This window comes from Puntigrus tetrazona, chromosome 3, assembly GCF_018831695.1.
Source record: "Puntigrus tetrazona isolate hp1 chromosome 3, ASM1883169v1, whole genome shotgun sequence".
Taxonomy (NCBI): domain Eukaryota; kingdom Metazoa; phylum Chordata; class Actinopteri; order Cypriniformes; family Cyprinidae; genus Puntigrus; species Puntigrus tetrazona.
Genome location: NC_056701.1, coordinates 22356565 through 22383736, shown reverse-complemented (window position 1 = coordinate 22383736; position 27172 = coordinate 22356565). Strand labels below are relative to the sequence as shown.

At 37.2% G+C, this 27172-nt stretch overlaps 3 protein-coding genes across 3 annotated transcripts; all 3 read right to left on the bottom strand.

Annotated features, from left to right (window-relative positions):
* Positions 1-949: 949 nt before the first annotated feature.
* LOC122341813 (beta-1,4 N-acetylgalactosaminyltransferase 1-like) lies at positions 950-9655 on the bottom strand. Its single transcript, XM_043235455.1, has 10 exons — positions 9529-9655; positions 7905-8030; positions 7553-7659; positions 7316-7374; positions 6804-6984; positions 2883-2969; positions 2599-2780; positions 2157-2300; positions 1847-2072; positions 950-1717 (listed from the first exon to the last, which is right to left on the bottom strand). Exons 1-10 carry the CDS (start codon positions 9645-9647, stop codon positions 1536-1538), a joined length of 1413 nt encoding a protein of 470 aa, XP_043091390.1. The 5' UTR covers positions 9648-9655; the 3' UTR covers positions 950-1535.
* Positions 9656-12064: 2409 nt separating this feature from the next.
* LOC122333458 (beta-1,4 N-acetylgalactosaminyltransferase 1-like) lies at positions 12065-18461 on the bottom strand. Its single transcript, XM_043231079.1, has 12 exons — positions 18104-18461; positions 17750-17890; positions 17578-17610; positions 17328-17462; positions 15748-15854; positions 15533-15570; positions 15087-15267; positions 14422-14508; positions 13675-13856; positions 13400-13543; positions 13082-13310; positions 12065-12655 (listed from the first exon to the last, which is right to left on the bottom strand). The coding sequence occupies exons 2-12, from the start codon at positions 17875-17877 to the stop codon at positions 12474-12476; spliced, it is 1446 nt and encodes a 481-aa protein (XP_043087014.1). The 5' UTR covers positions 17878-17890; positions 18104-18461; the 3' UTR covers positions 12065-12473.
* Positions 18462-21334: 2873 nt separating this feature from the next.
* On the bottom strand, positions 21335-26783 carry LOC122332454 (beta-1,4 N-acetylgalactosaminyltransferase 2-like). The gene is made up of 13 exons (XM_043229772.1): positions 26726-26783; positions 26319-26352; positions 25350-25484; positions 25216-25245; positions 24956-25105; positions 24766-24872; positions 24370-24407; positions 23981-24161; positions 23780-23866; positions 23513-23695; positions 23262-23404; positions 22810-23038; positions 21335-22661 (listed from the first exon to the last, which is right to left on the bottom strand). Exons 3-13 carry the CDS (start codon positions 25469-25471, stop codon positions 22480-22482), a joined length of 1452 nt encoding a protein of 483 aa, XP_043085707.1. The 5' UTR covers positions 25472-25484; positions 26319-26352; positions 26726-26783; the 3' UTR covers positions 21335-22479.
* Between the last annotated feature and the right edge of the window lie 389 nt (positions 26784-27172).

Sequence of the window (27172 nt, the reverse complement as noted above, 5' to 3'; positions counted from 1 at the left end):
TAAAATTATTTTGTAATGCATTACAGTATTGCATTGATATTGAATCTGTTTTTGTGCAGGTGAGATGAGTAAATAAATGTTCATATTTAGTCTAAATATAATAATAAATATAATATAATAAATAAATATAATAATAGTGCCTCGGCACTCTCTCCTGATTTCTTTCAACATGGCAACGCGAGCTGTCAGACTCAAGTCAGAACAAAGTAACTGGCATTCCTTATTTGAAAAAGTACTTTAAAAGATCTGTATGATGATGGGCTCAAGTTCATTTAGATCCTAAAGAACGAGGATCCTGGGATCTCTTCTTAAGATTAAGATCTACGCTGAAAGCTTACAAAGTGACCCTGTCGATTAATATATCTTCTCATCCTTTGCTAAAATGGATTCTAGTATAGCTTCTAGAGGTATTGTCAGAATAATTTTTTAATCACTTGTGGTATGACAGTATTCAAACACTCCAATTAAGGGTTTCTGTGAAAGGGAAGTTAACACTGTGATTGATCGGGATAATGTCTGGGAAAACTGTTTTGTTACTTAACCTAGCTCACCAAATGATCCATTTTAAGCTAATCTGTATATTACATAAAATGAAAAGAAAATCTTCCCCCTTCTGTCAAATGTGTTATTGCTCCAGTTGCGGTACACCTATACATGCCCCCAAATTGCCTTGCTCTGGTCCTTAGTACAAGATTCATCACCGTCATTTTCTGTCAATCAAAAAAGGATTCTGTCTGCTGCTATTACTTCTGCAAAAACAGGTTATTTTAAAATTGTGGTTGGATCCAACTACCCCAGTTAGATTGACGCGTATGTTATACTGGGCATTGCCCTTTTGCAGTACACCACAGCCAGAATGCATGCTGCCACCAGAAAAACAATATAATTGTGGTTGGACCATATTGTCACGTTTCGTGGTGGTTTGACGCAGGAAGGAACACTCAAGATGTAACAAACTGAACAGATTTAATGCAAACAGGCAAAATAAATATGCAAAGGCAGGCAGGCAGAACAAAAACCATGTATAGACCTCTGGAACAAAAACCATGTATGGACATCGAGTAAGGACATTGACGATCGGACAAACACACAGGACTTAAATATACACAACGTAATTGACTAAATTAACAGGGAGCAGGTGAAGACAATTACACAATTATCACGAAGGGAAGGTAGGGCACAGAGAGCACATGGCATGAGACAAAAACAATAACAAAGAGTCCATAGATGTGATACTTATTAACCCTTTATCAAACCTCTTGAAATACTGAGATGACTAATATTCCATATACCTTTTTTCTGTATATGGGCAGATCTCTGGCTCTGTTGTAAAAAGTTATTAATCAAACATTTTTCATAAATAAAGAATCCAAAAAGAAAACATGCATGGTAAATATACAGTGAAACTGCAAATGATATCACATGTCTAAAGTGGATGTGCTACTCCAGTTTTCTTCTTATATATTTCACATTTAACAAATATTTTCCAAAATGTATGTTTTAATCAAAATCACTGGGGTCAAAATTATTACTAATCAGTACTTGATGTAATTAAGATAGTTCTTAAAGAAAAGGTGAGCCAGTTTTCGCTCTTCTTCATGCTTTCCTTGAATCCTGTAAAAGTCATATTTGAACTGTACCTGATGTGCCTGGTGACCAACACAAAGTCCTTTGCAGGAGGCAACCATCAGCTTTCCAAGTGCATCAATAAAAAACTCTAAAGTCATTAGTAATGATCCAAAGGTAAGGCATGGAAAAAAAAGAACAGATTGGAGAGTATTAGAAGAATGAAATATGCTTGAAATCAGTCAGTGAATATGTTTAATGAAGTAAACATCTTACTTACCACTATGAGCCACTCTTTTGAGGAATGGATCAAAGCCAACTCCTTGTACAGCATCTGTTCTAGCCAAGAAAAAATTAATAACGCCATCCACTAGAACGCAGCCATCATGATTTGGAAGTGATTGATGAAATCCTCTAATACGTCTTAGGAAGCCACCTTCACTCTCATCTCCGTTGTCATACTCAAAAATGAAGTAGAACTGTTCCCCCGAAACCTCACCACCAAGCTAAACAGAGAAAGAGAGTTTTTACAACAAGTACACACTACTAAAAGGCCTTTGACAAGTCTGTAAAAGAATATCCATTCTTACAATATCCAGTTCTGGATTTGCTTCCATAATCTTCACAAAACTCTCGATGCGTGTCTCATTCAGGAACACAAAGTCATCGTCGACCCACAGAAAGTATTTAGTTGTGAGTTGAGATACAACCAGATTTCGTCCGGCAAACCAGCCCTGAGGAGCAAATATAATCATTAGCAGTGATAAATTACCAGGTGATAAACTCTTGATGTCAACAGGCCAATTTACACTGAACTGACAACAAGCAACATACACACTGTTTTTTTCTAAGCAGTGTGGTATAAAAGAGCTGACAACTGGCACATATTTTGTGAAGTATATTGTGTAGAATTTGTTGAATCTGTGGTTGTCAGGTTTTGGAACGTGTAATTGGTTTGCATATGTTGGCACCGTATGAATTGTGTGACATACAGTATTAGACCAATTAAAGAGATGACGTGAAAGTGTTTACCTGTGCAGGAGGCATGATGTAGTGGTCAATGTTGTTTCCAGACAGACGTTCAGGCTTCAGGCTGTCATCTGCAACAATGATTTTGATTTCCGGGTAGGATTTCCTGATGCTCTGGATAAGGACGTTCAGCTCCTTGTATCTCAGAAAGGTCTTGGTGACTATAGTAACCTTTGAGTTGATATCTAAGAAAACAAAAAAAGTTATTTGGTTTAACTCATCACAAACTTTGCACAAGCTTGAACTATGTTTTACTCATATCTCATTTGTGTGGTGGTCTTTCTTACCTTGTCCTGGGTCATACAAAACAGGAATTGATGGTCTTTTGATCATGATTGGAAATATGGCCTTGTAATCCTCAAAACTGAAATAACCTAAGGAAAGAAGACATTTAATGTCATTTAAGAGACTGTTTCTAATGATTAGAAGCAAACATTTGTACAGCGATTAGGCTAAATATTGGATACAGATGGTTAGATTTTGTTATGCGTGATGGAACTTTTTAAAATCTTGCATATAATCAAAAAGGCTCTTTCACATCAAGAAGGATAGGATACCTACTTATGCGTCAAAATCTAAATATCAGTATGCGTCTGCTACTGTAAATGTGGGTTGTGACTGCATGTCAGTGTTCAGATTTTTCATCAGCTGGAAAAATTTGTTTAATATAATTTTATTGCGAAATTTCGTAGGGCATGGACATCAACGACAATTGTGTCCGCGCATACGACCACCAAACACTGAAACTGCTCAGAAACCACGCAATAACTAAACTGAGCGACGACGTTGCACGCGTACTCCATGACCTCAGCTTGCTGTGCGGACCAGGCCCTCAGTCCTTGGTGTCTCCTGATGCCGAAGGCCGGGGAAGAGGAAGCTGCAAGCGGTGTTCGAGGAAACGGAAGCGCGGTAAACGGGCGGGTGTCCGTGCTGTCCTAGCCGGCCGGCACTCCCCTACATCTTTCTGTCCAACGTCTGTTCACTCGACAATAAGATGGACTACATTCGACTTCACCAAGCTACACGGCGTGAGTATAGGAATTGCGGTGTCCTTCTCTTTACAGAAACGTGGCTCAGCGACAGAGCTCCGGACACCGCCATTCAGCTAACTGGGCTAACCATATTTCATGCTGACAGAAATGTTGCACTGTGCGGTAAGACTCGTGGTGGTGGCGTGTGTGTTTATATCAACACGGAATGGTGTAAGGATTCTGTGCTTATATCCAACTATTCGTTCGTTATTGTCAAATGCAGACCCTTTTATCTACCCCGGGAATTCACCACCATCTACACTATCAGGGATTACATTCCACCCAGTGCTAATGCTAAGGAGGCTTTGAGCGAGCTGTACAAAGATATTAGCGAGCTGCAGAATGCTCACCCCGATGGACTGTTTATCATCGGCGGAGATTTCAATCACGCAAATCTCAAAACAGTGCTCCCTAAATTCTATCAGCATGTGGACTTTGCTACGAGAGGAGCGAACACACTGGATCTTGTTTACACAAACATTCCCGGCGCGTATCGTGCGGAGTCCCGCCCCCACCTCGGCTACTCAGGTCACATCTCTGTTATGTTAATTCCAGCATACAAACCACTCATCAGACGCTCTAAACCGGTTCTGAAACAGATTAAAACCTGGCCAGCAGGATCCATCTCTGCTCTTCAGGACTGTTTTGAGTGTACTGACTGGGAAATATTTAGGGAGGCTGCAACAAACGGCAATTCCATTGACTTGGAGGAGTACACATCATCAGTGACTGGCTACATCGAGAAGTGAATTGATGATGTGACCATCTCCAAGACCATCACCACACGTTCTAACCCGAAGCCATGGATGAACGCTAACGTGCGTGCTCTCCTGAAGGAGCAAGACTTCGCCTTCAGAGCAAAGAACCAGGCAACTCTAAAAACAGCAAGGGTCAAATTGTCCCGAGCTATCAGAGAAGCAAAGCGCGCTTATGCTAAAAGAATCCACAGCCACTTCCAAAACAGCAGTGACTCACAGCGCATATGGCAGGGCATTCAAGCAGTCACCAACTACAAGACAACTCCACCTGTCTGTGATGGTGACGCCTCCCTACCAGATGCGCTGAAGGACTTCTACGCATGTTTTGAGGCACAGAATAAAATGGAGGAAGTCCACCCCTCATACCAATGACCCAGTACTCTGCTTCACCACAGCTGACGTGAGGAAAACACTTTATAGAGTTAACCCACGGAAGTCTGCTGGATGGACAACATTCCAGGCAGAGTACTAAAGGAGTGTGCAGAGCAGCTAGCTGATGTCTTCACTGATATCTTCAATATCTCTGAGCAGCTCTGTCATTCCAACGTGCCTCAAAACAACAACAATTGTCCCGGTGCCTAAGAAGTCTGTGGTTTTGTGCCTTTCGCACTCACACCAATTGTGATGAAATGCTTCGAGAGGCTTGTCATGAGGCACATCAAGTCACAGCTACCACCTTCACTTGACCCATTACAGTTTGCGTATCGTCCAAACCATTGTACGGACGATGCTATCACCACAACCCTCCATCTCCCCTCTCACATCTAGACTCAAAGGGAAACTACATCCGAATGCTGTTCATTGACTTCAGCTCAGCATTCAACACCATCATCCCTCAGCAACTTATAGAGAAGCTAAGTCTGTTGGGCCTGAACACCTCTCTCTGCAACTGGATCCTGGAATTTCTGACAGGCAGACCTCAGTCAGTCCGGATCGAGAACAGCATCTCCAGCACCACCACACTGAACACTGGAGCTCCTCAGGGTGTGTCCTCTGTCCACTGCTGTTCACTTGCTGACTCACGACTGTGCAGTGATGCACAGCTCCAATCATATAATTATGTTCGCTGATGACACGACCGTGGTGGGTCTCATCAGCAAGAATGACGAGTCAGCATACACCAAGAAAGCCCAGCAGTGCCTCTACTTCTTGAGGAGGCTGTGGAAAGCTCATCTTGCTCCACCCATCCTGATTATGTTCTATAGGGGGACCATTGAGAGCGTCCTGTGCAGCTGCATCACTGCCTGGTTTGGGAATTGCACCGTATCGGATCGCAAGACCCTCCAAAGGATAGTGAGGACAGCTGAAAAGATCATTGGCGTCTCTCTGCCCTCTATCACGGACATTTACACCACACGCTGCATCTGCAAAGCCCACAATATAGCACAGGACCCCACACATCCCTCACACACATTATTCACCCTCCTTCCATTTGGAAAGATGTACAAGTGCATTCGGGCCCTCACAACCAGATTGCTGAATGGACTTCCTGTTCCATAAGCATTCTTGCACTTCATATTTATTGTTGTTTGTATTTTGTGTTCTTGCACTAATTATGTCTTTGCACTGTTTGCACTAGTTTGCACACTGGGTTTGCACTCTACTCCCCTGCTGTTTGCACTAGTCTGCACACTTTGCACTTTATGTGGCTAAGACACTGTCTTAGCTCAATATGTGAGTTCTGTATTGTGTTGTAAGTGTGACTCCATGTAGCACCAGGTCCTGGAGAAACGTTGTCTCATTTAATTATGTACTGCACAGCTATATATAGTTGAAATGACAATAAAAGCCACTTGACTTGACTTGACGGTGGCCATATGTGCCATTTTTCAGGGACACTTCCTTGCCAGGATTTGTTTTGGCTTTGTTTTCTTGTTTTCATACTTCAAAAATGTAATGTTTGAAATGTAGTTTGACCAATAACATGCAAGCTTTGTACATAATAGGTAGGATCTCAGGTAACAGTGATGTGTACATATTAAGTATTTTTGATGTAAAGCGGCATGGATCAGACTGAATCATGTCATTGACAGATTGGTTTGCAAACACAAACAAAGCCAAAACTGATATATTTTAAGCAATACAGAAATCTTTGCCAGGATCAGTCCAGGAAAAATGGCATGTATTTGCAAATTTACGTACTATTAGTAGAATGAATAAAGTGGACTATCAAAATAAAGTGTTACAGATGTATCTTGTAAAATGAGTATTAATCATGCCTTTTTACTGTGTACGGTGTCAAAGTTTGGTTCCAACTCTGCCATAGAGTATTCAAATAAGCCTAAATGACTTGATTAGCTGGATCAGGTGTGTTTAATTGGGGTTCCATCTAAACTCTGCAAGGCTCAGCCTCTCCAGGAATTGAGTTTGACACTCCTGGTGTTGGCCTAAGTTTCTATTATGTACTGATAGTTTTTACCCAAGTCTGATGTCCTGATGTGGTAGATGGTGCTGGTGTAGGTCACTCTGGACAGAAGATCATTGAGATGTGTGATGTTGCTGGATGAGATGGTCAGATTACTCTGACCCTGTCCCTCCACCTGATCTCCATCCAGAAGATCCTTCACTGAGAGCACTCCTTTATTTACGCTCAAAGACACCTGCAAGCATGACTGTGATTAATGCAAATTAATTACTCTAGTTTCACATCTAGAATAGAATCTGAATTCAAAATTTAGCATGTAACTCTTAAATATGATTTTATGGTGAAAACAGAATTATAAAATACAAGCATTGTGAATGAATACAAGAAGAATTGGCTCAGATTTTTTTTTCAAAGAAATAACAAATTTGATAAATTATTAAATTTAATTTATAATTTTCTTATAAACATTTATTTTATTTACAATTTACTTAAAGTGTACTAGGGCTTTTATCTACAATTGCCTTTAAATTTAAAAAATAAAAAACAATCTGCATAGTTTGCTTTACCTTGTACACCTCCCTGTTGTTTGTTGTTATATCTCTCTCTTGTGTTTTAAGAGCAAGACCTGAAATTATATAAATTATATAAATTATAAATTATATAAAAACAACAACAACAACAAAAAATCACTTAATAGGAAACTACACTTTTGTAACATTTTATATTTTAAGCCGCATATAAGGTGATGTTTCATTCAGTTAAACAACCCCTCAAAACATGATTTAGTTTACATGTACGCTGACCTGGTATCAAGCTTTTCTTCAGTGGAGCGACCATGAAACCTGTTATTGGATATTTGAGAGGAGAGTTGGCTGGTGCAATAATAATATCTGTAATATCCGTTTTAGTCCTGAAATAAAGGCAAAAAAATAAATGTTGGAAAAACTGTATAAATTATGTGGATGAAAGATTTTAATGAAAGAATGATCATTGCATTGTTAAAATTCACCCTTGCTAAGAGATAATATAGAGAAAGACAATGAGAGGTAAGCAGATAAAGATCAAAATACTCCAAAAATATAATTCATGACAAATGATAACATGACATCATCTTGTTTTGTTAACAGGGCAAAATGAAAAGAAAATCAGTTTTACCTGATTTTGTGTTGCTTGTATTCATTTGCTCTGCGTTCTATAACGTTATCTGTTTGATCCGGCACAAGTTCCCGAATGAGTTGAGCTCTTTGATGAGAAATATTTGCCATGTGGAGTTCAGTCAACCTTGACAAACATGTAAAGACAGGTAGGTAGATAGGTTGAGCATCTAAACTTCAACTACTCAAAATAAAATAGATCAATTTAAATCACACAGATTTTAGCTTGTTCAGGACTCACACTGATTAACAGAATAAAGTAAGCAGATGTAATTGAAAATAGTCCAATCAAAAGTGCAAAATAGTTTAGTAAATATAGAATGCAAATTGAAAAATTAAAACAATTCTACAAATGAGGGTTTCTTCGAATTTGACCAAGTCAAGTCAAGTGGCTTTTTATTGTCATTTCAACTACATTTAGCTGTGCAGTACATAGTGAAATGAGACAACGTTCCTCCAGGACCTGGTGCTGCATTTTTCACATATTGTTTCTCCTCTAAATCCCACATTCTGAAACGGGTCAATTTGTACAAAGCTCATCGCTCTAAAAAAGCGAGGCATGCTCTGATTGGCCAGGTATTCAGTGCATTGTGATTGGCTGAATACCGTAAACGATTCGTAATCTACCTGACTTAAGTTCAACAATCTTATTACAATCTTACTTATTGTGATGTTTACATCAGCTCTTTTCAGCAAATTTGAAGTACTTCTTTAAGAGAATTCATGTTGTAAAACTTTATTTTGGTCCCAATGCTTTGTTTTGGCAGAACAACATGGTTTGTGGGCCTGAAAATGCAAGCCTTTTAAAGCGTGAGCTGCTGAAAATTATACACTTACCATCTCTGTGTAAACTACAAAAAATTCATGAGCTACGAATCAGAACATGAATCAGAACTGACTTGGCATGCATACTAAACAGCGTTTTTTTAGATTTTTCACAGATTTGTGTGAATAGGGACATAGGTTTTGGAAACATTGTCATCTACACACAGTTTTCAACATTTTTTGTGTATTATTTTAATGCATTTTCATATAACTGTACTCTAAATAGTTGTTCCCAACCATTTGACCAGATGTTATATTTCCTGAGGATACGTTCTGCTAAGGATTTTTACATTTTCTAAAACTTGATTATGGAGGGCCGGTGTCCTGCAGAGTTTAGCTCTAACCTGCCTGGAAGTTTCAAGTATACCCAGCAAGACCTTGATTAGCTGCTTCAGGTGTGTTTTATTTGGGTTGGAGCTAAACTTTGCATGATTTGGAGACACCTGGCCTAAAATATGTAGGTTTTGGCTGTTTGTGCTGCACAAATCAATGACATCCAAGTCTGAAAGCGACAGAGAACAGAGAAGATGGTTCCTGAGGCTAATCGCTCTTGCAGGTTGGAGCTGAACACTACTTTACTAATGAACTGATGAGTAGAAGAAGATATACAAAAATGTGTTGTAAAACAGGGCATACTTCTGAAACATGATTATATTTGGTCATAGTTGGAGAAACACTGTTACTAAACTCTCCACATTGCACAGTTTGATCTAAAGTCAGTGTAAATCATTTTGAGCATTTTATAAATAACAAGAAATGCAGACTAGGAGAAACGATTATGAAGAAAGGATTATGCATACCGGTTTGCAAGTGTGCTTTTGTTGACTTTCAACATGCCAAGTTGTACGAAGTAGATGCTCAGTGCAGTCCCAAGAAAAATTAGGAAAAATATAAGATGGATGTACCTCATGAATTTCATTCTGGTGGACTATCTGAAAGAACAGTCACACACAGCAATAACAGAAACTTAAATATTCAGAAACTTGATCTTTTTAATAAATGCTAAACATGAAAAAAGAATGTAATGCTTGTAAGATTAGTAAGTGATTTACAGTTTTGTGTGACCTAACCTATTGTAACTGTTACAGGTTTTTAAACATGAAGAAACAGTGGAGATTAGGCAACACATGCTGAGATTCACATCTGCCCCAAAAGGACATGCCTGCCAAACACACGTTTATTATAAATGCTCCAAAGACCAAAATGGAAAATATAAGTATATAATGCAAAAAGTGCGTTTTTTGACATTTTACTTGCATCATCTGCCACATTACTGCGGCATATTTAAGCGCCACCTATGTGCTTATATCCCAAACTGACATCAGATGTTTTTTTAACATGCTTGACAGCGAGTGTTTTGTTTATTGACTGTGGATCTCACCTTATCTATTCTAAAAATGAATAGGTGTTATGACAAAATCAGAGCATGAAAGCCAATAGTCAAACGCCAAAGCATTCTGCTGAAGTGCTAGCATCTCTTAGTCGTCAATATAAAAACAGTAGACCCGAAAGCCATCATCGCCGCTATCATCATTTACTGTAGATCCTGACTCTCTTACACAAACGTATGAATTAGCAAAATGAGAACCATATAGGAATAATATAGGAAAACCGTCAATGAGATATACTTACAAGTATAAAATGACCAAGTCAAGCAAGGTTCAGTCTGCGTAGCTGCACCTTATGAAGATGAATGATTATAAATGCTCCAAAGGCCAACAACCCAAAATTTAGGCAAAAAAGTGCTTTTTAAAATTAACTCGAATCACCGTCATATTACTGCACCATACATTTGTTACTGCGCCATATTTAAACACCACCCATGAGTTTATATGCGGAACCGACGTCAGTCCTGTCATAGCAAGCCTGGCATCCACTGTTTTTTGTTTATTGACCATGGTTCTAACCTGATCTGTATTAAAAACGAATAGGTGTTATGACAAAATGTAAGCGTGAAAGCCAATAGTCAAAGCATTCTGCTAAAGAGCAAACATCTCTTAGTCATCAATAAAACAGTAGTCACAAAAGCCATCATCGCCGTTATCAGCATTTACCGTAGATCCAGCCTCTCTCGTACAAACTTGAGAACTACATATTGAAACCCGACCAAAGTGAGATGTACCTACCAGTATAAAACCATTTGAGAAGAGCAGTCAAGTATTTTTAAAGCTTACCAATCTTAGCTGCTTTTTCTTTTGACCATGTTTGAAAAACTGCTCCTTCTTCAGAGACCGGATCTCTTTTCACTGCACCACCAAGCTAGCTGTAGTGTGTATCAGATTTCTTGCACATTAATGGAAGCATAATGCATTAACCACATGATAGAGTGGAAAATCTGCAGTGAGTAAAGTGCAAACGGGCAAACAGTTAGAAGTAGAACCAATCAAGCCCCAGATGTTTATCTGTAATCAACTTCCTGCATAAAACATGATAAAACCGTTAAACTGTGAAAAAGGTAACTATACTAAGCACAATCACACTCCATCATTAGCATATTTAAGTTTGGTTTTAACTTTATTTTGATGGTAGCTTATGAACATTCTGTTGACAATAAGTAACTTTGCACCTACATGTCTTTTATTAGATTGTTAGTAGAGTTTATTAGTAGACTGGCAGGGTTAGGGTTACTGATATGCTCGACCTTCGGAATGACCTGTGGCATGGAAGAATGGACACATGAAAGTATGCGTCTTTCAGTTCAATCGCTGCAAACCAATCCTGGGGACGGATGCACTGAAATAGGCGTTTCTGCATTAACATCCGAACGGGGGCCTTTTAAGTGCTTGGTTCAGGACTCGCAGCAACAACTGCATCCAGAAACACACTGGTGTACGTCGTCTGAAGCAAGACCCACGCTGTCTTCCAAGACGTGTCGAGCTTGCCAGACGCAACGTCGTCTTTAAAAAGACACACCCGAGGAGCAGAACGGTCACCCTCGGCTCCAAAGCGAAAAGCTGAATATGCGCTGCACCCACTGCTCATTTATACTCGTGCTGTAATCAGCGGCAGCTGGATGCGATTAGCACGTGCCAATCTTCAATTGGCTCGTTTAGATACACTCGAAGTAGATTAGTTTCTCGAAGCGAGATCTGACTGAAAGGTTAACTTGCTTGAGGCGCCCAAATCTTTGGCGTCATGCGACACGTCACAAAAGCACCAAGCAGTTCCCGCCGCCAGTCACAACAACAAAAACGGAGAAATAAAAGTGGCGATCATGGATCGATTTTGAATTTATTTGTAGGCGTTTTCCAAAAAACAAATAAACTGCATAATTGAATTGAAATTTATGTATAAGATATATAACAGTCAGACAAAAGATGACAAAAATAATAATGATAAATAATACATATATATTTATTCAATGCTGTTTACAAAGTATTACCAGTAAAAGCATTCAATCAGCAACTGGCCTCTTCTTTAGAAACACTAACAGAATATCATCTATTATTCATTTAACAATACAGACACAAATCTCACAAACTGCAAACCTCAGCAGACATTTAGACTGTGATATTATTGTTAGTCAAAAACTAATTTACAGAGAGATATTTCTTAGTCTGGGGATCACATTCACATTTATTTATTTATATATATATATATATATATATATATATATATATATATATATATATATATATATATATATATTTAAGTCACTCACTAAAATATACCTTTCATGGTCAAAAACACTTCAAAATACTTCAAAAAAACTAAAGTCTAAATGGGAGAGGACGACAAATGCCTGTCAGAACTTTATATACTTCAAATAGTTCTTAAAGTAATGATGATGCACTTTATTCCTCCCATCAACTTTCTTCTGTTGTCTGAAGTAAGCATATTTGCCTCGAGTCCGATGTTTTTGGTGGCCAATGGACAGGCCTTTACAGGAGGCAATTAACAGTTGTCCAAGTCCATCCATGAAGAACTCTGAAGAAGGGCAAGGATGACAAGAAGAATAAATGCAAGAGATGCTGCTGTTTCAGAATGTTTCAGTTTTAAAACAAGCCTAGTGTAATCCTGGTCCATTTGGAATAGATGGATATTAAAATATTAATATTCAGTGTGCATTATCAAAACAAAGGACACTATTGCCTGTTGCTTCTTTTGGCTAAATTGAACTCCTTATAAAACTGCAATTTGCAACAATGAACTTGAACTTGTCTTCTGTAGAGCTGCTTGGTATAATTTATTAATTGTGGAACATGAATACTGTAATTTTTGTGTTTATTAGCGAAGCGCCACTGAAACATTGCGTACTGTATATAGCACTATAAAAACAAAACCCATTATGAGGAGGAAACAGAGCTTAAAAACTAGAGCAACAACAATGGACCAAATTTAGAAAATACTTACCAGAATGAGCCACTCTTTTCAGGTAAGGATCAAAGCCGACCCTTCTCACTGAATCCGTCCGACCCAAAAAAAAATTTACAACTCCATCTACGAGGATGCAGTCATCAGTGTTTGGAAGTGGCTGATGAAAGCTGTTTTTAATACGTGTCAGGCAGCCTCCTTCCTCGTCATCTCCCTCTTCATACTCAAATTTGAAATAAAACTGATTGCCTGATACCGCACCACCAAGCTAGACGGAGTCAAACAGAGAAAGGATTCTCATTACCCCAAGCAGTACGTTTCATGAACGGTCTGCATTTTTACCAAAAGAATTCTTACAATGTCCAGTTCTGGAAACGCTTCCATAATCTCTACAAAACTCTCAATCCGGGTTCCTTTCAAAAATACAAAGTCATCATCCACCCACAGGAAATATTTAGTGGTGACTTGTGATATTGCAAGATTCCTCCCTGCAAACCAGCCCTGAAGAAAGCAAATCAGCAGCAGGTCAGCGGATAAGTGATAGCAGCATATCAGTTATCGGAAGGGTAGGAAATACCAATAAACCGCTGTAAATATAGAGGAGCCTTTTGGTAAATGAAAAAAGTGTTTACCTGTGCAGGAGGCATGATGTAATGCTCAATATTGTTTCCAGTAATATTTTCAGGCTTCAGGCTGTCATCTGCAATAATTATCTTGATCTCTGGGTAAAACATCCGGATACTTTTGATGAGGACATTCAGCTCATCATACCTCAAAAATGTCTTGGTTACTATGGTCACCTGTGAGTTGACATCTGAATTGCAATAGAGAGAAAAAGGTGCATGTCATTAGCACGTTTCAGAAACTCTACAGACATTTATGTGAAAAGCAGATTTGGTGCCATGAAAGCATCCTGTGTTTTCTGTCAACCTGGTTTCATAAAAATATGTACCTCTGTGCACCTCTGAGCAAAACCGCTTTTACGCAACCTTACCGCACGTTTCGCCGCAGTTTCAAAGAGAAAACACCGTTTCAATAAGTGAACCCTGTCACATTTTTATTACACTGATATAGGTATTTTGGCAGTTCAGAATTGAAATATCAGTGTACTGTTGCTAAAAGCTAATGCTCTATCATGTTGGAAATATGCTCTACACCAAAATCAAACCCTAAACCTACCTGATAATATTAACAAATGCAAATCTTATAAAAAACGCATTTGTTGATGCAACTGTGCCATTGCAACATCCTTTCACTCAGATGTATAATGTTTTGTCAAACCATAATTACACAGGATTCAAACCGGAGCGTGCATATCACTAAAAAACACACCAAAGTACATTCATGCCATGAGACCAGGTAGGTTTTTGTGGATTTACCTTTTCCTGGGTCATACAGAACAGGAACCGTTAGTCTCCTAATCATGATGGGAAACATGACCTCATGGTCCTCAAAAGTGAAATGAACTAAAGAGGAGAACATATGGTTTGAAAAATAAACAATGTATTCTCAGTTAATTGTACTGAACACTTTTACCGGCATATGTGGTTCTATGATAAACTTTTAACATCTATTTAACAGCATTTTCAATGCACAAAATGTTATTTTTTACAGTAAAGCATTTATTTTGATCATGAAATATTCATCATAAGAAAAATATGGTTATTTTTTGGAACTGTTGGGGAATCACTGTAAAACAAAAACCTTCTGTAATCTACTAACAGGTTAGTTCACCCAAAAATGAAAATTCTGTCAATAATTACTACACTCATGTAGTATAAAAAGGAAATTTGCTCAAGGAAATTTTTGATGAAACCAGAGAGCAGAAGGCTCCTATCATGATCAAGGCACAGAAACAGAAAGAATTCAACCCAATTTTTCTTAATTAAACACAAAATAAGAAAATAAAGATTTTATTTATCCATTTCTTATCTTCCAGAACAGTCCTCCACCATTATCAATCTTATCAGTGAGTGATTATTGACAAAGTTTTCATTTTTGGGTGAACTATTCATTTAGGAGTCTAAGTGTCTCCTGTGCTTACTTAAGTCTGATGTCCTGATGTGGTAGATGGTGCTGGTGTAGGTCACTCTGGACAGAAGATCATTGAGATGTGTGATGTTGCTGGATGAGATGGTCAGATTACTCTGACCCTGTCCCTCCACCTGATCTCCATCCAGAAGATCCTTCACTGAGAGCACTCCTTTATTCACGCTCAAAGACACCTGCAAGCATGACTGTGATTAATGCAAATGAAGTGATCCTGCATGTTAAAGCAATTTCCAACAAGGATTTAGCCTTCAGTCAATCCCCTTGCACACACACCAAGCCGGTAAAAAGCTGATCCCATACCAAATCCTTAAACTGATTTGAAAGTGAAGAAAAACCAAGTATCTGAAAGTTAACTAAATATGAAACAATTCTCTAATTTCAGCCCATCACCTAGATGAAAAAAAATTAGGAGCACAAAGGATTGTTGTCTAAACCAACCTTGTACACCGCCCTCTTTTGTGTCTGAAGAGCAAGACCTTAAAAATACTTGGTATTTAGAAATACTTCTTAATGACAATGTTTTCTATTTTATGACATTTTTTTAAATATAGTCACAAAATAAATACACAAGTACACAATTATTTCATACACAGGATAAAGTAACTGAGCAAATTAGCACAGAGGATGCATTCATAAACGATATATAAACATACCTGGTATTAGAGATTTTTCCATTGGAGATACTACGAAACCTGTGATTGGATATTGGAGAGGAGAGTTGGCTGGTGCAATAAGAAGTTTGTCCATGTTGTCCCCCATCCTGAGAAAAATAAAATAAACATTTACTTTACATTACAAAATGCCTGTGTATATCACAAAAAATATTTTAATTTCATGGTATGAAAACAAAGCAGTTGTATTAATACATTAAATGTTTATTTTATAATATCTTTTGAATATATATTTAGGCCTTGGCTCTGTTTTAGGCTTCTTTTTAATTTTATATGGTCGCAATGGTCTTGGAGCACAGCCCCAGAAAAAAATCATTACCATGAATTTGTCATTGGCAAACAATAGGAAGATATTTGACTATTGATTTAGTAAATAGACAAATGATTTCCGAGGCCCGGTCGCAAAGATACATTTCCTGATTCTCCATCTCCTCATAGACACCCTTTAGAGAGAAGTCATCTTTATGGATTAAGATTAGAATTAAAGTTTTTTATTATTATTATTTTTTCCATTATGTGCTAATTTAAAGCTTTTTATAGACACATTTATTGTGCCTTTTTCGCTGAGTTTTGGTTCATTTTTGTGACGCTCTCCTGTTCAATATGAGAAGACAGAAATCATGTTTTGTTGATAAAAAGTAAAATAAAAGTAGACCCTTTACAGTTCTGACTGATGTGTCACTCTTATCAGAGAAAATGACGGAGAAGGCTAGAAAATGCAAGTGATAGCGCTGGCGCCTCCATGTCCTACTGAGTGCGCTTTAGTCCACTCTCTGCACATGTTTAACGTTTAAACATTGTTACATGCTTGAACTGTTTTTGTATATCTATAGATCTTATTTTAGGCAAGGCTAAACTGCTCAATCGTAGTTTATGATCAGCTCACTGTCTGCCGCTGACCGCTTGGTCATTGGTCATTTCTTTAAAAAACACAAACTTATATTTAATGAACAACAACAAAAAAAAAGACAGGCTCTGATAATTCAGATAAGCTGTCAGACACGTGATAGGGCCTAAGGTGGTATACAGGTGGAGCTGGGGAAGGTGGTGGGATTCAGAGAAACTATGCTTTAGTGCAGGGTGGTCCGTAACACACAGGCAGGGGGTCCACGAAATTCTCTTTCCGAGTCGGACTAAAATCACGTTTTTTTATTCCTTCTCCCCATAACAATATGGCATAACACTGTAAAGGGTCTACTATTATTTGTGTCCGCTCATGATTTTGACAAAATATAAGGAAGCCTACTTCTGTAAAATAAAGGAAACAAACAGGCCGACTTGGTCTCTGGTCTGGAGCCCATTACAAAAATAAAGCTAAACTCAGGATAAGATACTTGGTTAACATAAGCTATATTTAAAAAAAATATATGTCTATAGAAGGCTAGAATGTCTACTTAAACAAGAGAAAAATTAAAACGGAAACATCTCAATCTCAGCAGCGAACACTAGTTTATTAATAATAAAAATACAGTTATTAATTTTGATGGTGCTTTGCGGCTGGTTATGCTTAAGCTCGGTCTATTAACGGGGCATGACACGGCTGAATTTAAATACATAAATACCTAAGCTGGTATTGCCTGTACTCCTCTGCTCTGCGTTTCATAATGTCCTTCAGCAGTTTTTCTGGTATTTTTGGTCTTGCAAATGTACCATCGCTGAAACACGATGAGCGATTTGTGCTGAGAATAGGTCCAAGTCTGTGAGACACACACAACACAGGCAAAACAGAGCGAAACATATTGAAGCCTTTTATTTAAATAAATAAATTAGAAAAGTGCTAAGGTCACTCCACACTGCTGCTGTTGTACTTACTTTGGTTTGACGAAGATTATATGGTGAGAGGTTCTGAGCAAATAAACAAATAAATAAAAGAAAAAAAGTGTGAAACGAATAAAGGGCAAGAAGCAGCATAGCACATATGAGAGCACTACAGATTACATTAGATTAAAGTGTCTTCTGAACTACAGACAACAAGAACAGATACCTGGAGTACCCAAATTCTATCACTGTTTTCATGAAATCCACGGTCCCCAGCTGGAGGAAGCAAATGGTCAGTGCAGTACCAAGTAAAATCAAGAAAACTTTAAGCAGTAAGTAGTTGTTACAAGCCATTATGGGATTCGATCTACAAAAAAAAAAAAAAAAAAAAAGACAGTACAGTATATGTCAAGAGCAGCAGCAAAAAAGATAAAATATTTTGTGAACACTGTTTTTTTCTTTAAAAAGGTGTAGCTCAAAACATTAGTAGGGTACATATGTTTTTATCTGAAAACAAAACCAGATTCAACTTACATACTTTTATATGTACATATACATATACATATACATACACACATACCTCTGTCATCTGATATTCGGAGTGTAGTCCTACTGTGTTATTCGTTTTTTATTCAAATTAATAGCTTCCGCTTCTTGCCATGGAAATAAATCCCGAAGAAACAAAACTGAATTTAAAAGTAGCCAATAACAGAAAAGAAATAACCCGTTCCAGAAAGTAGGCTAGCTCAACAACCAGCCGCAAACATTGATGTTTTTCCTCTAAACGAGACAAATGCCCGATATATTACTGAAGCACGTGCGAACGGATAAAACGCTTTGTTTGAAGCGCGTGAGAAGTGACAGAGACTCCAGACCTCGCTCTTAAAATTGACGCTCATCCAGTTGCCTGAGGACTGTTCGGTGGTGAAGTAGCGTTAGGAGGCGTGGGTTAGAGAGCAGGACTAATCCCGTAAGTTCATACGTGTGTGCGGTCATTTACTTTCGCTGCAACCACACAGAAAAGAAAGAAAGCGGCACATTAGTACTGGTTTAATGGGACGACTTTTCAGCGCCAAAAGATTAAAACTCCCGGGCTTACACAGCCTATTTATATACATACACATACACATACACACACATATACACATACACATACACTATATATATATATATATATATATATATATATATATATATATATATATATATATATATATATATATATATATATATATATACATATATATATATGTGTGTGTGTATATATATATATATATATATATATATATATATATATATATATATATATATATATGTGTGTGTGTGTGTGTGTGTAATAAAGATGCATTCTGAATTTGTGTGATAAATAATAATTAATAATAAAGTTGAGTGTGACTGGAGTTGTTGATGGATTTTTTAACTTATTTATTCTATTTAAGTCTTTTAAGTTTTGGGTTTTGGGTTTTAAACAAATTTATACATTTTCAGAAATGAAAGTCTTGGTTAATTGTGAGCAGGGAAATCTTGAATTAACCGAGCTGGAAATGTTTGCAATGCACAGTGAGAATGGTTTCTAGGATAAAGTATTTACATTTTATCTCATGGCAACAGCAAAACAGAATCTTTTAATTAATCATTTTCAGTTCTACAGATCTCTTTAAAGCCATTTACAGTTTGTGAAAATGAAAGATATTGTGTTTGAACATCCTTTAAACCAGACCGCAACAACGTTTTTGTCAAGATAAAATACTGTTTTACCTATTTAGAGATCGGGTTACATTTTCATTGAGATAAATAACATGGTCATCACGAGGAGCCGGATTAACACTGATCTTTTGAAGTAATAATACTCATGAAGGGATAACATGCATTAGTGCACAAACCGATCATCCCAAAATGTATCCTAAAGCATTTTTGCACAGTTCTGTTGACTTTAAGGTGCCCCTTTTATTATGAGACCGTTCGTACACTGGAACACCTTTCAAAAGCTTTTCAAAAAGCTGCTGTAACTATGGACTAAAAATGCAGGAAAACCTGAAACCTGAGAGGCACCCATGTACTAGAATTTGTCGTGTTTTCACAGAGCGTATCAAAAGCATCCCGTCAAACTGCATCTGTCTTTGTTAGAATAAAGTTGACGACAGCTTTGAATACTGTGGATTCTTGAAACAAAGACAAGCTGTAGGCAAGATTCTGTACACCATTTCAACAGGTAAAATGATTTATCTAACAAAGGTAAGAGGTTAGATAGAGCTGCTGTCAACTTTTTTTTTCCACCTTTCCATTCAGAAAAAATGCTAAAGCAAATAAAAACGAAAGAGGCTTAAATACTCAAAAGCCTCATATGTTCTCATTCTTTACTTACCAACATCTAGATTTTTTTTTTTGATAATTATTTTTCAGCAAATTCTAAATATGAGAGCAATTCCATGCAAAGGCCTCGCAGAAACAGATCTTCACAATCATTTTATATGATTTGTCAAAAAAATATGATTGGGTTCGATTATTGATTTCCCCCACAGGCTTTTGCATTTCAGGTGTATGTCATCCATGATATTGGTATGATATTATACAAAAGAAGTGCATATTTGCCTTCGTAGGAGGGGTGACATAGTGCTCTAGTCACGCTATGGTCGACAATGAACATCCTGATGCTCAGGTAAAACTGGTTGATACTGATGAGAATTTTAATGAGAAATTAGTATCTAACCTCAAAAAAAAAAAAAAAGAAAAAGAGAGAGTGTAATAGTCTAACCTTCATGAGATAATTACGAACAAGAGCTAAATTCGGTGTGGGGAGAAAGAACGGATAAAACCAACAACAACAACAACATGTCTCAACCAAACATCTATAAATAAGATCAAATTTTCATGCTTCCTTTAAGGCTAAGCCCACTCGGCTGAAACAAAAATCAGGTCCTGGAGTCGGGGATTGAAATCCAGATACCTGTAACACCACCACCAAATTTTTATTATTCAATTTAATCATAATCATTTATGATATATAGCCACTTAAATACTTATTTCAATAATTTATTATTTTTTTTCCCATGCTGCTTAGCCCTAATTACTGTATAATTACTGTACTCTCTAGAGCTCTTTGTCTTCAAGTGACGCGAGGGAACGTTTATGGAAACTCAAGAATTATGAGATGTTGTTGTGAAGCAGTGTGGTATAACACTACCTGCTGGATTTGTGCTGGTCAGACAGAGTACAAGCATTAAAACGCTCAAGTATTCAATAAACTCTGCTGCTTTTTATTATCATCACGTCGTCCCCTATTTCTGCTCTTCACAGGCTTTTCTCAGATGACAGAAAACTGTTAAAAGCATTTTGGATGCCTAACAAGACTTGCTTTTTTGGTATTTTGCTAACTATAGTTGTTCCATTACCAGAAAAACGTGTATGTTCTGACAGGATCTGTTATCAGATCATTAGGAACCGTCCTGGACAATCGAAGTATGTTGATAGTCTGCATATCTGAGCTCTTAAAAGTAAAGGTGCTTCACAAACAATGCCACAGAAGAACCTTTTTGTCTAAATGGTTTTATGAAGTACTTTTAACAGCTGAAGAACCGGTTTCAAAAAAAAAGATACTGGTGGAGAAAGGCAAGGCAAGTTTATTTATATAGCACATTTCATCCACAGTGGTCATTCAAATGGCTTTACATGAAAGGAAAGTCAAATAATAAAAAAAAAAAAAAAAAAAAAAATTTTTACATTTAAATTTAAAAAAAAAAAAAAAAAGTTTTTAAATGAAAATAAGAGTTTAAAATACAAAATATAATACGGTTGAAGATTCTTCAGATTATAAAAAAGTAAAGAAAAAAGGATTCTCTAAAGAATTTTTACTGACTGGTTCTTCTGGCGTCGCTTTAAAGAACCTTTTGAGCATCTTAATTTTTTAAGAGTGTAGATGTCTGAGCTTTAACAGTTGCAGAATATTACCATAACCTGATGACAGAAATCTTTGACATGCGAGATGTTACACTATAATTAGATTTTATATTTGCACTTCATCATTTTCAGAAAAGTATTTGATCCAACTGTCATATAAAAAGTTTAAGGTGATGCATTGATGCTTGAAGGTCTTGCTGACTGTTAAATTATGAAGCAGGCAGCAGACCTAAATTGGGTTTACTCACTGGTTAAACATTATCACAGTGTTAGACATTCTTGAATCTAGAAACAACCGCAAGGAATTCCACATTTAATAAATCAGTCTCAAACCTGTTCAGCATTTAAGAATTGTTTTTTTAATGTTTTTTTTTTTAATAAAGTTAAAGAAGCAGAAATTCCCAAACAAACAAACAAACAAACAAACAAACATCATTTTGATTTAAAACTTAACAATATGCCAAGGGTCTTCTTGAAAATGAGACCCAAACTTGTTCTCTATAAACCTGTGTAATATGTTTAATTGATGCTCAATGGTTAATCATCCACATAATTAAGATTAACTCATTTTAGGCACAGAAAAACCCTTTATAACTTTAGAAAAGTTACCCTCCAAAAAATACATTTTATTTTAGAAAATGAATAACCCTTATGAAATTCAATAGAGATATCAAGCTCAATTTAAGGGTACATTTTAATTCAAGTTTTTTTTTTCCTTTTCTTCTTTTTTCACCTTTTAAACAAATACATCCATTATTGCACATAAGTCATATTTATAGCACTGTAATATATTAGTTTTTTTTTTTTTTTTTTCCCTCATAACAGTAACCTACAGTAATAAATAATTGTTTGATGTAAATAAATATAGCAAAATATTCATTCTAAGATCAGTTCTTCTCCTGAAGGCACAAAATTAGGTTTTGCCATTTTTTAATGCCGATTCCCCTGAGTGAATTCTTAACTTCTTAACTGCACTATTCTTTTCTTTACCAAAATACGTCTGAGGTGAACCTTTATTCAGTTTGGTCTCTGTGAGAGACCCTTCTCCTCAAAAGTCTCTCAGTACCTGATGCATTTTAAATGATTCTTGAAGTAATGATGGGCCAGCTTGTTTCTTCCATCTTTTTGTCCTGGAAATCTAAAGCTCCTGTATTTGCTTTGTTTGCGTTTCTTCTGATGGCCGACTGAAAGTCCTTTGCAAGAGGCAATCAGCAAATCTCCAAGACCATCAATAAAAAACTCTGCAGGGGTTTAGGGTTGAGAGACAGAAGACGACCAATCATAAAAATGTCACTCAAGAAGATGGTAAGTTTTAAATTCAAGGCCCCAAAAGTATTTTCCTTTGATAAACATCCTCCATTAAATTAAGATAAGCATCCTGAAACCTACCAGTATGAGCCACCCTCTTCAAAAACGGATCGAAGCCGACGCGTCGCACCGCATCTGTCCTCGCCAAGAAGTAGTTGACGACCCCGTCTACAAAAATGCAGCTTTCAAGGCCTGGGACTAATTGGAGCTTCCTCCTATGCAAACGCCTGAGACAACCACCTTCCTCTTCATCCCCTTCCTCATACTGAAGGCGGAAAAAGAACTGATCTTGTCCCACTGCACCACCAACCTGAGTCAGAAAGAGAGAGGGTAAGAAACTGCCTCTACTGCTGAAAAGGACACATTTTCCTCACCATAAACAAATAAAGAGGCGAGTAGAGAAAAAGCAATGGTTCTTATTCACTAACCATTTCATGGACTGTTTATATTTAATAGACAGAACATCTCAAAAATTTGCAAGCATTTAAAAACTAAGAATATTAGAAGGAATTCATTCCATTTAGTCTACTTACCACATCCAGTTCTGGAACTTTCTCCATTATCTCCACAAAGCTTTCAATCCGCGTACCGTTATTGAATATATAGTCATCATCGACCCACAGGAAGTATTTAGTGGTGACCTGAGAAATAGCCAGATTCCTGCCTGCAAACCAGCCCTGAGGTAACAGATAAAAGGGATATTCTGGACTGTATTCTTCCAACAGCGTTATGTTGGTCAGTGTGGCCTTAAAAATCACACACACACACACACACACACACACACCCTGTGCAGGAGGCATAATGTAGTGCTCCAAGTTGTCGCCAGTCAAGTTTAGCGGCTCCAGACTATCATCAGCAATAATGATCTTGATTTTGGGGTAAAACTGTCGGATGCTCTTGATGAGGATGTTTAGCTCGTCATATCTCAGAAAGGTCTTGGTTGTTATAGTCACCTGTGAGTTAATATCTACAGTGAGACAGAGAGAAAAAAGGGTCACTGACCATACATATTCTAAACAACATCAGACATGTGCAAGTTTTGTGCTCTTACCTGTCCCTGGGTCATACAGGACAGGAAGCGACAGTCTCTTGATCACAATGGGAAATATGGCTTCGTAGTTGTCAAAGGAAAAATTAACTACAAGGAGAGAGAAAAAAAAAGAAAAAAGAAAAAACTACATGTATACAATCAATGACAATAGCTCACATCTATTCTCTAAACATAATGGAAAAAGAGTTGTTCTGTCGTTACCCATATCTTTGGTCCTGATGTGGTAGATGGTGCTGGTGTAGGTCACTCTGGACAGAAGATCATTGAGATGTGTGATGTTGCTGGATGAGATGGTCAGATTACTCTGACCCTGTCCCTCCACCTGATCTCCATCCAGAAGATCCTTCACTGAGAGCACTCCTTTACTCACGCTCAAGGAGACCTATTGGTAGATGAATGGATAATCGGTGCGTTTATAATCATGGCTGGAGATCTTTCATGAAGTAACTAGCAATCTTGAGTTTGCATTTGAGGAAAAAAAATAAAAATAAAATAATAATAATAATAATAATAATAATAATAAGACCACCCTCCACCTTCACAAACGAGAAAACTCCAAACACGTGGGCCACACATATTTTAAAACAAACCTTATATTTTCTTCTTTTTTGTGCATGCAGAGCCAAACCTGTGAAAATGGGTTAATTAACACAATTCATCTCATTTTCATAAATATGGACTTTTTTTTCTAACCAATATGTAAAATTCCAAGAAATTACAGTACATTCTTACTGTTGTCTTTCAAGACACTAACTTAATTTTATTTTTGCAAAAAAAAAAAAAATTACACACACACACACACACACACACACACACACACACACACACACACACACACACACACACACACACACACACACACACACACACACACACACACACACACACACACACACACACACACACACCTAACATCCAAAGTAGAGAGAGAAATCTAAGCAAAGTCTTAAACACATCCAAGATCAGATATCAGTTTCAAGTTTTACCTGGTATCACACTTTTTGCAAGAGGTGCCACTACGAAACCCTGGATGGGATATTGGAGGGGTGAGTTGGACTGGGCTAATAAAAGTGACTCCATTTTTGGCCCCATCCTACGGAATGCAAAACAAGAACTTTCAGAATTTAGCCAAACCCAAATTTAAGAGTAACGAGAATGAAGTGAATGTTCTTTGACCTGAGCTGGTATTGACGGTACTCCTCAGACCGGCGTCTCTGAAGGTCTTCCTGTTCATTGGCCGGTACATGTTGAACATTTAGAGTGTATCCTTCACAGGAACATGAACGGTTTTTCCTGAGAAATGCCTCAATGTTGCGGTTATATAGTCTGTGAAAACACAAATAACGGTAAATATCACAGATAAGAGGTCATATGCAATGATACACAAGTAATATCAAGTAACATAGAGCATTATGAATAAATAACCAGCCACTGACCTTTGCTCAAAAAATTGGAGATTCCTTGTGCTGAAAAAAACAAAAAGTATTAAACAAACTTGCAACACCACAGGAGGGCGAACAATCAAAAAGTGAAAAACAAATGGGACCAAGTTAGAGAAGTAGGATCATACCCTAATGGCAAGAGACTAGCGGCATCTGTGACATCTAGAAATCCACTTTGCATAACATAAACACCCAGTGCAGTAAGACAGAGCCCGGTCAGAAATAACTTAAAGAGAAGGCTGTAGTTCATTTTTGGAGATTGCCTGAAAAGATGACGTAGAAAGCAGTTAAATACAGATTTGCTGAGATTGTAACAACTAATAAACGATAAATCAAACCAAAAAAATAATAATTTGCGTCACAGTTTCAGCTTGCATGAGCTTTATCAGATGCACCGATCTATAATAAAGCTCTCGAGCAAACATGTCAATTTGTTGCATGAACTCTGGGTGAGGGCCGATGACAAAGTGCTCAGTATGAATTTCTGTTTAAAGATACTCTAAAAATTCATTTATATTTATTATGCCACTTTTTTACGATATATAATAAGCTTCTGGTGTCCCCAAAATGCATCTGAGGTTTTAGCTGAAAATGCCCCACAGATCATTAGTTATATAGTTTTGAAAATGCCCATTTTGAGTAGAAGCAGAAAAGGCTGATTTTCGTGTTTTTAAAGTATGCTTGTAGCCTACAGTTCTCGATTTGGTGCATACAATTTCTATGTGACAAAGACTATGAGGTCTACCACATAGGAGAAAAATTATCTTTTATTATCATTTCAAACAGCATTTCATTTTTTTGTCTATTGAGTTGAGATATATATATATACGCAATATTTGAATTAGACAAATATTCGATTTTAAAATCATTTAGTAAAATCTTTTCGTCGCTATTTGTTTAAATGTGTGTAATAGGCTAAATGGAGGCTTGGACCCAAGTCACAACGTAGCCCGATTTTGCATTTGAATATAAACTAATAAAAGAAAGTTTTTCTCCTACGTTGTGGACCTCAGAAAAATATTACTTAATCGTATACACCAAATCGAGAACTGCGTACAAGTAGGCTACAAGCGCATACTATAAACGGAAGTACATACCTTTTATCATCAGCAAAACTGACATCAAATACCCCTGACCAACAGGGAAGCGACGAGTCGTCTTATTAATACAGCTATAGGTAAATATAATGAACAAAAACTGCCTCCCCCTCCGGTTTAGTTTACGCTACTCTGGAAGACGCTCCGGAAACAATCACGCCAGTTTTAAATAATAAGAATAATAATAATAAACAAGCAAACAATACTTAATATTTACTACATTGATTTTCAGCATCATAAACCAGCATTTCAAAGTCCAGGGTAAACCGCAAAATACCAGAAAGCGAACTTGACTTGACGATAGGCTACAGTTCATAAAATACTGATTAATAATATAATTGGTATTAATTGAAAATATGCAATTATTATATTGCCGTATAGACAAAGCTTTTAGATATTCAACTCACCTTTAATCCACCGGATAACATAGGCTGCTCCAACTAACACAGGTGAAATAACGATTCTTCAAACCCGCACAACAAGTTGGTTCAGTATTAAAGTGCATTGAGTTTAATACACCCAGACTAAATCCAGACTGCTGTTGGCGACTCTGGGTTAGATGTTGGTTGGCCAGTTAATTGTTAAACAGTGAAACAGAGACACCTGTGTAACAGAGTTCGTGATTGCGCAGTATAAAAAAAAAGAAGAAATGGCGATATTTGTCCCGACTTTTACTCGTGCTGTTTTATACCAAACACTGCAAGTATCCCCCAGGCCCTTTTGAACAGTCCATAGAAGTTTTTATTATTGTTTTGGCTCAGTCTCGCAAAACCTTTTGGGTTTGTTGCAACCTGTGTTGTTAAAAGCGCTATATAAATAAAAATGATTGATTGATTGATTTGTCGCGCACAAGA

Coding starts and splice junctions, on each gene's coding strand:
- LOC122332454 (XM_043229772.1), bottom strand. CDS start 25,471: ATGAACTACAGCCTTCTCTTTAAGTTATTTCTGACCGGGCTCTGTCTT. Junction 25,106..25,215: donor CTCCAATTTTTTGAGCAAAG/GTCAGTGGCTGG, acceptor GTGTTTTCACAG/ACTATATAACCGCAACATTG. Junction 23,039..23,261: donor AAGTTCCAGAACTGGATGTG/GTAAGTAGACTA, acceptor TTTCTGACTCAG/GTTGGTGGTGCAGTGGGACA.
- LOC122333458 (XM_043231079.1), bottom strand. CDS start 17,877: ATGGCTTGTAACAACTACTTACTGCTTAAAGTTTTCTTGATTTTACTT. Junction 13,544..13,674: donor ACATCATGCCTCCTGCACAG/GTAAACACTTTT, acceptor TGCTTTCTTCAG/GGCTGGTTTGCAGGGAGGAA. Junction 13,311..13,399: donor CGTTTCCAGAACTGGACATT/GTAAGAATTCTT, acceptor GACTCCGTCTAG/CTTGGTGGTGCGGTATCAGG.
- LOC122341813 (XM_043235455.1), bottom strand. CDS start 9,647: ATGAAATTCATGAGGTACATCCATCTTATATTTTTCCTAATTTTTCTT. Junction 7,660..7,904: donor TACAAGCAACACAAAATCAG/GTAAAACTGATT, acceptor CCTTTATTTCAG/GACTAAAACGGATATTACAG. Junction 7,375..7,552: donor GAAGAAAAGCTTGATACCAG/GTCAGCGTACAT, acceptor ATATAATTTCAG/GTCTTGCTCTTAAAACACAA.